General features: G+C 38.1%; 1 protein-coding gene across 1 annotated transcript; it reads left to right on the top strand.

Moving 5' to 3' along the window:
• Window positions 1-8709: 8709 nt before the first annotated feature.
• Window positions 8710-13909, top strand: LOC138307702 (uncharacterized). Its single transcript, XM_069248540.1, has 2 exons — window positions 8710-8938; window positions 12374-13909. Exons 1-2 carry the CDS (start codon window positions 8905-8907, stop codon window positions 13756-13758), a joined length of 1419 nt encoding a protein of 472 aa, XP_069104641.1. The 5' UTR covers window positions 8710-8904; the 3' UTR covers window positions 13759-13909.
• The last annotated feature ends 275 nt before the right edge of the window (window positions 13910-14184 follow it).

Genomic DNA, 14184 nt, shown 5'->3' on the forward strand with positions numbered 1-14184 from the left:
CGTTTTTCGATCGGAAACGGACAAATAACATATATATATCAGACAGTAAGAAATACGTCTGAAGAAGAAAACGTGTGTATGTCAAGTGATTCTACGTCGATTTAGAACAAGTAGAAGACGAAAATCGGAAACAGTGAACACAACTCACCATCATGATCACCGCATATACATGTATATTGTACATGTACGCATACTTTTAGATAAAAACTGTACAGTAGGTTACAAACGCATTCTCGCAACATCAAAGGAAGTCATCAACAAGTGAACTAAAGGACGCAGCAATAGAGAAGAAAAACCTGATATTATAATAATCAGTGAAACAAAATGACAATCTGAGATTTATATGGGCTGTATACTATGGAAGGCCGTTCCAGGATAAAATACCAAAACTACTTAAGTACATAACTTTAACAACTTAAAGGCCCACTACTTTTCTGAAACGGCTTTTCATTTTTAAAATGGGAATGTAAAACGAGATCGATGATTTTGTAGAGCCGCAAAAGTTATCAACTTACTGTTAATACTACACTTATCATCATCTTCTGAACAATATATAATTAAAATAAATAAGATGTTAGTTTTCATAACGCGGGTCGTCTTATGTTTCCCGCCGTCGTCCTAAATACCGTCCGGTAGTTGAATATCACTGCGGCAGACGGCAAAACAACGAAATGAATCTCCACAGTTATCATAAATTACGCAGAAAATTTTGCATATGTTTGGTGTTGTTACCTCATCTTATGCCATCGATATGTATGTTCTTATGTGATTGATGTTTTCAAGAAACCTTTAAATTTTGCACCGGAAAGGTAGTGCGCCTTTAAGTAACTTTTTATGTTCACTTAAAGGCCCACTACCTTTCCGACACGACTTTTAATTTTTAAAATGGGAATGTAAAACGAGATCGATAATTTTGTAGAGTCGCAAAAGTTATTAACTTACAGTTAATACGAAGTTTATCATCACCTTCTGAACAATTTAATCGAAATAGATTAAGTGTTAATTTTCTTAATTAGGGTCGTCTTATGTTTCCCGCCGTCGTCCTAAATACCGCGCGGTAGTTGACTATTACTGCGCCAGACGGCAAGACAGCGAAAAGACTCTCCCACGGTTTTCATATATTACGCAGGAAATCTTGCATATGTTTTGTGTTGTAACCTCATCTTATGGCATCGGCATTGGTTTTCTGACGTTATTAATGTTTTTTAAGAAACCTTTAAATTTTGCCCCCGAAAGGTAGTGGGCCTTTAAGTGTCTCTTTTTCACACTTAAGTGTCTCTTTTTCACACTTAAGTACATAATTTTCGTACTTAAGTGCTAAAATATGTACATAATGTCAATTATGTACATAATGTCAATTATGTACATAATGGTCAGGTTTTTTCGCACTTAAGTGTTGATTCTAAGCACTTAAGTAAAAAGTATACATAATGACATAATTGTTTAACTTCAGTATGTGTTTGCCTTTTGCCATTATGTACCATGTCAACATAATACAAATATTGTACATCACTTTATTGCAAATATTCTCTGCCGTTTCGTCCCAAGTTTAACATGTCTGCTTACATGTTTCTAACCAACTTCTACTTAAGTAGTTTCAAGCCAGCTTCTACCTTAGTTGTTTCAAACCAACTTTTACTTAAAGGCCCACTACCTTTCGGGGGCAAAATTTAAAGGTTTCTTAAAAAAACATTAATAACGTCAGAAAACCAATGCCGATGCCCTAAGATGAGGTTACAACACAAAACATATGCAAGATTTCCTGCGTAATATATGAAAACCGTGGAGAGTCTTTTCGCTGTCTTGCCGTCTGGCGCAGTAATAGTCAACTACCGCGCGGTATTTAGGACGACGGCGGGAAACATAAGACGACCCGCGTTATGAAAATTAACACTTAATCTATTTCGATTAAATTGTTCAGAAGAGGTGATGATAAACGTAGTATTAACTGTAAGTTAATAACTTTTGCGACTCTACAAAATTATCGATCTCGTTTTACATTCCTATTTTAAAAATTAAAAGTCGTGTCGGAAAGGTAGTGGGCCTTTAAGTAGTTTAAAATATCTACTTAAGTACTTCATTGTTTTAACCAACTGTATACTAGCTAATCTCAATACATCGACAGGCTGTTATACGGACACTTAAAGTCAGTGTGGATTTCCACGCTATACTATATATATAAACACCAACATCTCGTGTAAATGACTGTCTTTATCGTATTTTGTTCCATGCTACACCCAAACATGTTCACTCCGTTCATATTTGTGGTTTTACTGGCTGTGATTAGAGACAATGTTACAAACAACAAATTATGGACACAACAACAAATAAACATATGCGCGCTAAACAACAAAATGACATCAGCAGGAAGACGTCCATTCTGTCTCCCGGTAGCCAAAACACCAGAAACCGAACATTGATTATGCTCATTATGTTACTTTCAGCCGACATAGAACAAAATCCAGGCCCGACTACCAGACAAGCTAGTATATATTCCCTTGTGGATTTTGCCAAGACCCTGTCACCTGGTCATGCAAAGGAGTATGCTGTGATGACTGCAATATCTGGCACCATAAGTCATGTATCGAAATGTGTACGGAGGATTTCAGTTTATTAGAAAGATCCAGTGTTCAATGGTTATGCTGCAAGTGTGACAATATAAATCTTAGCTCTTTTACATTCCACACTTTTGAAATCGAAACCACCAATTTTTATGACCTGATTTCGGATGGAAATATCACACATTGTTCAGATACAAGTTCAGATTTCAACCCTCTCTGGACAAGCAGCCCAAAGTCAAACCTGTACAGAGTCAAAATCATCATCAACATCATTGAAATCTCCACCAAAAAGGAGAATGAACAGATCGGAAAGTTCACAAGTGTATGATTTACCATCAAAACAAAATCTGAGAATCCTGTCGCTAAACTGCAGGAGTATAAAAGACAAAAAGGCGGAATTTGCAGCTGCAGTGGAATACACCAAGTCAGACATCATCTGTGGAACTGAGTCTTGGCTAAGAGGAAAGAAACCAGGACAGAACCCGACACAAAACGCAATGAAATCAAGCGAAATTTTCCCAACTGGTTACACAGCATATAGAAATGATAGGAGTACAACAGGAGGAGAAGTGTTTATACTAGTAAATAACAGCTTAGTGTCTGAGGAGGCTGTAGAATTCGTCACGGACTGTGAAATAGTATGGGCTAAAATAAAACTGAAAAAGAACAAACCGGAAAAATCGCGACATGAAAGAATTGGAGAAATCACTATATCAAATTTCTCATTCTAATATCAATAATATTATTCTTTGTGGAGATTTTAACTGTCCAGATGTGAATTGGGAATCACTAACCATCAATCAAACGGCACAAGATAGAGATGTACAAACAACTCTGATAGAAATAACCACAGCGGAACATTTGACACAAGTGCATGAAGAACCAACCAAAAAGAATACAAGAGACAACTTCGGAAAGCAGAGTGGAATTACATCAACCAAACTATAATAGAAGGACTGAAAAACAGGAACAACAAGCCATTCTGGAAATACATCAAATCAAAGAGGCAAGACAACATCGGTATTTCACCACTCAAACACAAAGGCACACTTACAACTGACAGCAGGGGCAAGGCCGAAATTTTGTTAAATAAATTCAAATCCGTGTTCACTAAAGAAGATCAAGGCCACACCATGCCATCAACAACCAAAACAGCAAAATCTCATATTGGAAATATAACAATCAGAACAGACGGCCTTACCAAGCTATTACGCAAAGTGAATCCAGCAAACGCACCTGGACCCGACAACATCACAAATAGAATTCTTAAGGAATGTGCTGTACAAATTTCACCCGGACTATCAACAATATTTCAAAGCTCCCTTAATACTGGACTACTACCGACAGATTGGTTATGCGCAAACATATCAGCCATTTTTAAAAAGGGAGAACGACATGCAGCAGAGAATTATAGACCAGTATCATTAACATCGGTACCATGCAAGCTGCTAGAGCACATTATTTGTAAACACATGCTTAACCATCTAGAGCATCACAACATCTTAACATCGCTCAACCATGGATTTCGTTCTGGATTTTCCTGTGAAACACAACTTGCCGTCACTATGGACGACCTCATGAAATCAAACTATAAAAACAAACAAGTCGATCTGGCCATACTTGACTTTTCAAAAGCTTTCGACACTGTACCACACCAAAAACTCCTACACAAGCTGAACCAATACGGCATCAAAGGAAATCTACACAAGTGGATCTCAACCTTCATGACACAGCGTCAGATGAGAGTAGCACTTGAAGGAGAATTCTCTCGAGAAGCCTCTGTAGATTCAGGAGTCCCCAGGGAACAGTACTCGGACCGCTATTGTTTCTCTGTCAGATCAATGATCTACCTGATTGCGTTAGTTCAAAAGTACGACTCTTTGCAGATGACTGTCTCCTATACCGAGGAATCAACAAATACCAAGACCATCAATTATTACAGGATGATTTTCTACGAGATGTGTGTCACCACAAACTATCATCTGCCACCCTAGAGCTAAAACATCATCTAGATCTACTTCCTGCTTCCACCACTGCACACTCTAGTAACATCTGTCTGCAGAAGATACAGCACTTCAAACATAAGAAGAGAGAGTCACTCAGACACACCCAACAAAACAAATTACAAGGTGACGGAGTAGCATTTATACCATTCACGGAATACATCACATCCAACGCTACTAAGACACACAGAAATAGAAGGTTCCGACGCAAAAGACCAAGTACACAACCATCTACTACACGCAACACAGTTGTCAACCTTTCTGACCATCATCTCACTGTTGGAGAAACTGCCCTTCTGGCCAAAGGCCTAAACTTTTGCCCGGTTCCCAAAGAAGTTAACCACGCCGAACTCTTTGATGACATGGAAAAGTTCTACAGACTACTCAGATTACGTGTGCATTTTGGCAGTGATGATGACCCAGATGATGTTGATGATAGTCCACCTCCTGTTGCACCCCCATCACCCCCTTTAAGAAAAAGAGCACTTGGAACCCACCACCCAGTCAAGAGCCCGCCCTTGAAGCATACATCAAGGCAGTTAGGGAGGAAGTTGCTGCTCACAATGATCGTGCCCAGGTCAGTAAAGACAACCTATCTACATCAGAACGCCGAGCACTTCATTCACTACAACAAAATGCTGAAATTGTCATCAAACCAGCAGATAAAGGCAGTTGAAATAATGAACAGGAGAGACTACATTCTAGAAGCAAACCGTCAGCTCTCTAACGCACAATTCTACCAGAAACTGGATAGTGACCCCACAGAGGAACACACCAAACTGGTCAATGACACCTTAGATAGGATCCTTGACCGAGGAGATATTGACGAAGACACAGCGAGCTTTTTACGAACAGAGAACGCTCAAGCAGGCAAATTCTATCTCCTCCCCAAAATCCACAAACCTGGCAACCCGGGCAGGCCAATCATCAACTCTAAAGGCCAAAAAGATATCCAAGTTTATTGATTTCCATTTACGCCCCATTGTTGAAAAGCTACCACCTTATCTAAAAGATACTACTGATTACTTGAATAAAACGCCTTGCCATGACCTACCAGATGGCACTCTGTTAGTTACGATGGATGTTGTCTCTCTCTACACCAACATCCCGCACGCGGACGGCATTGCTGCCTGTCGTGCGGCATGGGACAGACGTGTGTCTAACCATCCGTCGACCCAGAGTTTAGTAGATCTCCTTAAACTTGTTCTCACCCTTAACAACTTCAAGTTTAACTACTTGTAAATCAGTGGTACAACTATGGGCACTAATATAGCTCCTTCGTATGCCAATGTATTCATGGGATACCTAGAATCTGCAATCTTAATATCAGCCCAGATAAAACCTTTCAGCTGGCTCAGATTCATGGACGATATTGAAATCAAATGGACCTTCAACCGACAGTCTCTCGATGAATTTATTGAACATGCCAACACGTTCCACAATACCATCAAATTCACTGCCGATATATAATCAGATACCAATATATTTCTAGACACTAGATCCACCTTAGCTGAAGGGGTCATTAGTACTGGCTTGTATTCCAAACCTACTGATTCTCATCTATACCTCCGTCTCACCAGCTGTCATCCCTCGCATACCACCAGAAGTATTCCCTATTCATAAGCTTTACGAATCCGTGGAATAGTGTCCGACAATTCCACCTTCGAACGCCGAGAAGATAGAGCCAATCTCCTCATATACCAAACCAGAACTGCCACTCAACGTGTTTCCCTGTGTGGTAACATTCCATCCTAACGTACCACATCTCCCTTCTATCCTTAGGAACCACTGGAAAATCATTGAGTCATTAACAAAACTTAGGCGTATTTTCCGAGAGCCACCTCTACTAGCCTACCGCAGACCAAAAATGTAAAAGACCTTGTAGTGAGCAGCAAACTTCCTCCTCTTGCTCATGCTGCACAAACGGGTTCATTCCAGACATGCAATAATAAACGGTGCATGATGTGTCCATACACAGCATCCACAGACACATTTGAATGTGCTACCAACAACAGAGGATACAACATCCAACAGAACCTGACGTGCAAATCTAGCAATGTCATCTACCTCCTCTCGTTTAGGAAATGCACCACGCAATACGTTGAGGAAACCGGTGGTCCACTCAACGTCAGAATCAACAATCACCGCTGGTCTATCAAACAGAACAAACCTGACTATCCGGTTGCCAGACATTTTAACTTACCCATCCATAGTTGGAAAGACATGCAGGTGATTGCAATTGAGCACTGTTCCTACTAGACACAAACCAAGCGTCGATCGAGAGAGAGATTCTGGATTACCTTTCTACAGACCCGCTATCCCAAAGGCATTAACGAACGTTAAATATACTAATCGACATCAATTGATCACTTGCTTTTCAATCAATTATCCCTACTTCCAGCATTTCCCCGTTCTGTTCTACGCGTTTTTGATCCTTTACATATGCTGCCCAGCAAAAGGCGACTAAATTTGGGACTTTGCTTCTTTGTCAACACATTGAGAAAATAGGCGACTAAATTTGCCTCCTATACCAATGAGCACTATATATAAATTTCGCCACACATTTGACGTCACACGTGGCACGCGTTCCAGTCATCGCTCATATTTTAGCGTTCTGCCGAACAGCATGGATACATTTTTGTAGATCCGGCCTTCGGCTGCCACTTGCCGAAGGGTAAATTGCGCTCCATTGTGCTTTATAGTTTAATATTTGTCTACTTTGTCCCGCATTACTGTTCGTATCCTATTATGTAATCGTGTTCGTTTTGTTTGTCTTGATAAAGGGGCAGATCGCCTCGAATTTGACAATTTTGTTTTGTCCACACAGTTGGAATTACTTCCTCGTCCCATATTTACCATTTGAAGTAATTCGTATCCAACAGACTTACGTTTGCTTGGATCCCGTGTCATCTGGAAAATCCTGTTGATATTACTTCTTTGACCCTTATATAGATATATAAATATAGACATTTTATACAATACACCACGTTGTGATTTTTTAGGTCGCGCGCGGTGGCTGATGAGTGGTTAAGATGTCTCGACATATATGCCTAGCTACGTATATACGTATATATACCTTGTGCTGGTGCTCAAGCCCTCCACCTCAAGGTCGCGAGTTCGCATTAATTCCTATTTTGGGCAGTTGCCAGGTACTGACCGCTGAGTCGGTGTTTTTCTCCGAACGCTCCGGTTTTCCTCCACTTTTAAACGTCTTACATCATCATGGCTGTTTTTATGTGTAAAAATATGTGCAAGAAATATATGGGTTTTTTTTTGTGGCACGATGCATGATGAAAATGTATTGCATTCGAACGAAAATGTTCATTTTGATTTAAATAATTAACTTCATACGCGTATACATGTAGGTACATACATGGGTATATATAAACACTATCTAAGTCATTTTTCGAAGTTTATATAATGATGTAAAATGTACTGTATATTCTTTACACCGCATTGAGTCCATTTACATATATTTTGTAATTACATGTGTCTAAGTACCCCCACTCGATCTATAATTGCTCTAGGCTTAAAGTGGCTCTTCTCTATCTGGATTTATAATGCTGACGATAAATTAAATAGAGTACAAACTAATATCGTATCTACATGTATATATACTAGTATTTAAACTAACTTCATTTTCACCCACTACATGTATTATGTAAATGTTTGTTATAATTTTAGCATGCATTGGCGTGTAAGGTATATTGTGTTGCTACCGACATGATCTAATGTACATATATATAGTGCGCTAGGATGCACCATTAAATATGTAATGGTGCGCGTTAGCGCACTACTTAAATTTAACATGAACAGTACGTAACACAAAACATGAAATTCTATCTTACACAACAATACAGTTTACATGTCAATGCAAATAAAATAATAGATTTCATGTATAATATTTAATACGCAGTTCAATATAATTGAACGAGCCAAACTGAAAATAACAACTTTGTGTGTACTTGTAATCATTGGCATCACTCTTATTTTCTGACCTACATATATATGACATCGCTATTACTATAAAGGTGCGCACGTGTTTATCACACTCGGAACGATTACAAATGACCCCGGCCATCATAAGGTGTAAACAAACATCACGTGCTGACCTTACAGATGTGTAGACGGTAAACACTGTAAAATATTAATTGTGTTTCCTGATTTCCGTCGTTATAAATACTGTCTGGAGACGGACCAGCGACGGACAGCGACACGCAAGTAGATTGGACATAGGACATATACAATGCGTTGTACCTAGACGCTGAGCTAGAACATCCTTACACAGGTTGGCTACAACAGCTCTAATGAGCAGACTTATTCTGTTGGCTGTCTGAAAGATGTCCCCAACGAATGCGAAATCATTAGTTCGAGGTAAGTTTATATTAGAACCGAAATTTGTATAAAAAGACCAAATTGTCTACATGTATAATATAATCAACCGTCTTCTTCATGTCGCACATAACTTTTATAAGCAATACGGAATTAGAGAAATCACAATATGTATGCTAATGGAATAATTTCTGGCGAGAATAACCTGTAGGTTTTTTAATGGTATAATATAACATTGCTGTTGTACAATGTACATTATATGTGTATGTCCAATCGCCATATATATGCCAAAATGTTGACTTACCGTTTAAGTTAATTGTAATTAATAATAAGCAACTACCGTTCACTATTAGAACAATTATGAAAAAAATGAGTAAAGAAATTATTAGGATAAATGTCCGAGGGAAGTGACTATCAGAACTGACATTTATATGTAAATGGACCAAATCCGCTTCATGCATAAAATAACCGTCTCTCTCATGTCGCCACCGTCATTGATGAGCTTTAAATTGGAACAACAACATGCTGGAAAGAAATCTGTAAATTCTGAAGAGAAATCTTTATACAATATTAATATCTAAATGTATAGCACGTGGGATTTTACATTTGTTATGGCATAAAATATTACTGTCGGATGTTCAATCGCCAAATGATAAAATTGAAATGTTCGATTCTCCTTTAATTATCATAATTTCATAAGGATACAGTAAAACATTTGTAAACACCCGGGAATAACAACCATATTCCTTTCAAAATAAACACACTTCATAGGTAAACATACTAAATGTATGTTTTATGATAAAATCACAGCTGTATAGACCTATTCCCGTATGTACATGTATAAATATACCTGTACCTAGAGAATGGATTGTAATAATGTGGCTTGGTCCTTTGATTTAAATGAAAATCGATTCATTAATTGTATATATCACTTATTTTTAAATACTGTCTGGTTGTCTCCAATTCTGATTGTCTGATTCTTGTGAGCTGCATTAATTCATGTTTTATGAATATTTTCCCCTCGAGATTGTGTGATATTCATCAAGAAATTTAGATCAATATTTGCTAATTCTTAGCATACACACGAGTACTAGATTCCATTTACATGTGTATCCATGTAAATAAACCACACAGTCAGCGCCCTACTCTTGCAATTGGTTACCATGGTTACCAATACATCTTTATGACAACATACAGGAAGTGATTGCTCCAATCGATTTGACCAAATGTGGTGTTTTCAGATAAGAACGAACGTTTGTACATTTTATCATAGATTTTAATCCCACGTAGACACTTACCTTTGAGAACGCGAGCAACAGATATACATTGCACACTAGACATCGTGTATACTATATTGTAATATGACAATTACTGGCGGTCACTATGTATATCCGTATCAATTGTTTTGTACATATTATGTACCTTTATACATGTATTCAGAGTTGTAAACCTTTATCCCCCTAATGGGTCCATCACTCCTCTCCCTAAGGGAGTCAGAGTCACCATTAATGCATTTGATCCTCTTCTCCAAACAATGCCTCGATTGGATCAAATTTTGTATAAATACATCAAGTACTCTATGACAAGTAGCGATTTAAATGCGGAATTATGAGCGAGTATATATATATGTCTTTTTTTCGTTTTGTTTTCCATTTCACACATGTAAACAGTTGTAAATAGAAATGTGATTAAAGTGAATAGTCGGGCAAAGAAAACCAGTCTAAATGCGTTCATTGGCCTTCCAAAAGTTCTCACATATTAATACGACGGCCAAGTTCTGCTTACGTTTCCCAGTTCTGACCATTAAAGTAAAGGAAAGTTGAAAGCATTGAAAGAGAGGCTGCGTGTAAATGTAACCACAGACATAGTCAGCCGTGAGGAAGTTTTAGGATTCCTATACTTTAAATTAATTTCTTCGCACGGAGACAGATTTTGGCGAGATATTTTATATTTCTATTTCATAAGAAATTATACTGGATACATTCACACCATTTTTACCGACTTTAGCCATCCTTGCCCGACTGTTCACGTTAACGTTATAGTATATAGTATACGGAATACGGACGATTGCTATCTACTACTCTACCCTAATCCATTAATAATCACCGCACGCACACTTACTTTAACGACGTAATAAAGTGTCCTTTTAATTAAATATTAATAAGACAGGTACTAAATTTCGCGGTAGTATCGGAACAAACAATCGAAATAATTATTGTCACTTTATTGACGTTTTTATTTGTATGTAGGAATTGCACTTTTAGCAGGTGGAGATAATTAATTACACACTTTCATATGGAGTGCAAGTACAGGCGCGGTCCGTAGACAAGGAATTCAGATTCTAGTCGGGACGTTCGCAGTCATAAGTAGATATTCAACCTATCAGATTGTTTTCGAGTCAATACCGGTGTAATATGTAAGTGTATAACGTGTATAATTACCAGGGATCCTCGACTCTTAGATCACCTAGCGAGTAACTGGAGACAAATGTCACTTAGCGTTTGAATTTCTCATACATCAAAATGGAGCAAAATGGACATTTGAATTTAGGCCGATGAACAGTGTGTTTCGTAAAGCTCAAACCATTTTGGATTTATACAATGGATGCCATGTTTGAGTGCATATAATGTCTTCGGCCTTATCCTTGATATTCTGGAAGTTACTATTAATGTCGTTATATATCCATCCCTGCAATGTACCTCTAAAATAGACTTTAATGTGTGTTGGCCATGAGACAAGCTCTTAACCCAGAACCTTCTTCGTGGTTGAACGCTCAACTCAGAGCCAAAAGTAAGACAATATGAAAGGAGGCTTTCGAAGAAGATCATTTAGAAAGAAAAGCAAAAATAAAATACAATATTTGGTTGCTTTTTGTTCTTCTTGGATGTCAACATTTTGATAACCAGCTCTTAGGTTTATATATGACAGTCAGTTCAAAATATGTAGATTTTATTTAATATTTATTCAATGTTATGTAATGTATAAATTAAGAACATGGGAAAATGTTCTATTGTTGCACATACTCTATTTATTGTGAATATTTACAGTTTGCACTGACATGGACTCAATAGCCATGCTTTCTAGTATTCTCATTATCAGTGTATAATGGTAAAACAACATGTTCCCGATTCTATTGTTACGGGAATAGTCGCTGGTGTAGTAACGTGGGGTCATGACCCAATTTTTGGTGGGAACATACATATAAATATGTATGAATGACTGTTCCGACCAGCTGTTCAATCGAATTAGTTGACGATGACGGGAGATAAAACAAAATATGGGTATTTTAATAAAAATATGCAACTGTCGCGAGAATAAATAATATCAACCTGCGTAAAAAAACTTCGCCGGGGTAACATAATTTACACGTGCTCCATTATCATTATACCCTCATAATCTCGACAAAATCAAAATATAAATGTGTAAATAATACTGACACCAATTATCTAATATTTTTATTTGTTTATTATTAAACAGAGAAATCAGAGGGCACCCATGATGATTTCATCAGAAATTCAAGAATTTTGATTGCATCGACAAAAAACAAAATGGAGAGAGTTCAGACGATGTCAAATGAGCTAGGGTATCTCACAAGCCTAATCAAAGATGATAGGAAACAACCAACGAAACCAAAGCACCAGATCGTCGACCAATCACAACGACAGACCGAAGATCTATCAAAACAAATCAACCAATCACAAGCAAAGAACGACAAAGAGTCAAAACACGAGACTGTTATCCAATCACAACGAAAAACTGACAACCAATCAAAACACCAGTTTCCTAACCAATCAAGACGGGACATAGTCAAGCAACCTAAACCATCAACCGTTAACCAATCGAAACTACAGACAGGTAACCAAACAAATAAAGGTATTGTGGATGTCAAGGAGAACCGTGTTGGTCACCAGAAAGACAGACCCGCTCGACAGTCTGTTCCAGGACACATAGTGTCAGATAAACCAAGGAAAAAGGACAATACTCCAAAACGAAGCAGTAAGTTACGGAAACTAAGTGACGGGGGAAGACTAAAACTGATACAAAGTACGCTTCAGAAAGTGAAAGAAGCGGACGCCAAGGGGAAAGAACCACCACCACAGCCAGTGTCTATTGAAAGTTCCTGTGCTAAATCTCATAAAATAGTTATTCCAAGAGACACTTTCTATGACTCTAAAGCTGGTGACACCACGGCAGATTCCGATCATCAGACTGGTGGTAATAACAAGACCGGAAGTGACGTCTTACCTGGATGTTTGTGCGACTGTGGGGGAAACCTCATCGTTGATGAATCGGCTGAGAGAGCCATAGCAGCAAGACACCAAGCTAAATGTAAACCTAAATCTCGAGGCCATGTTTCTAAACATTGCTGTGTAAGTCACTATAGTTCTTATCAAGGCCCTGTCGTACTGGCAGACGAGGACACGGCATTCTCGCGTCTCCCCGCACTACACGTACACAACATCCAAATTCCATCGCCAAGACCAAGATCCAACATTGACATTAGATGTAAAGATTCGATTCAAACAGTAAAAGATTCAAATTCATTTAATTCGTGTTTAAATAAAGACGACATTCGAAACGCTGAGAAACGGAAGCTGAAAAATTGGTGGCATCATAGATGTGCATGCGTACAAGAATACATCCGGCAAAATGAACAAATGGAATCCAGGCGACCGACTTTGAAGCCGAACAAAGTGACATTGCAGACGACTGGATTTTCATCATCTGTGTGTTCAGGATCTGAGACTTTTATGCCGTTTGAGGAAGTGTCTATAGGATACAGGTTAATGGTGGGTGGACAAGCGTCCTTCCCTATTAGTATTCGCCATTTAAAGAAGTTCAGGACACAATTCCGGAGGTAAGGGGAGTGAAGGAGACATGAAGGAGACATGGCTTATTAATACCCAGCGCTGATGTGGACCTATGCAGTGTACTATTAAATACTTTATAACATGTCATCCCTAAGCACATTAAAGTATATCATTTTCTATCATTAAAGTGGTCTATAATTCATTTTGATTTTTTTTCTGTTTACAGCGACTATAGCTAATTATCATCAAGTGCAAGATAATGTGTTCAACGGGGTTTGAACTTTAAAGGATAGAATTGCTGGTGTCAGTGGCGTAATTCACTATCTAAAAAAAAACAAGAAACAAAAACCGAAAAAAACCGCCGCTATACGTGAATGAGTGTTATTTCATGAGATTATATTAAGCTACTAGTAGTCATTTTTATTTATTTTTTTAAAGTTTTTATTTTTACGAGTCTTAGCCTGCAAAAAATTAAAA

This window comes from Argopecten irradians, chromosome 14, assembly GCF_041381155.1.
Source record: "Argopecten irradians isolate NY chromosome 14, Ai_NY, whole genome shotgun sequence".
NCBI classification, from domain to species: Eukaryota; Metazoa; Mollusca; class Bivalvia; order Pectinida; family Pectinidae; genus Argopecten; species Argopecten irradians.

Coding starts and splice junctions, on each gene's coding strand:
- LOC138307702 (XM_069248540.1), top strand. CDS start 8,905: ATGTCCCCAACGAATGCGAAATCATTAGTTCGAG. Junction 8,939..12,373: donor TGCGAAATCATTAGTTCGAG/GTAAGTTTATAT, acceptor ATTATTAAACAG/AGAAATCAGAGGGCACCCAT.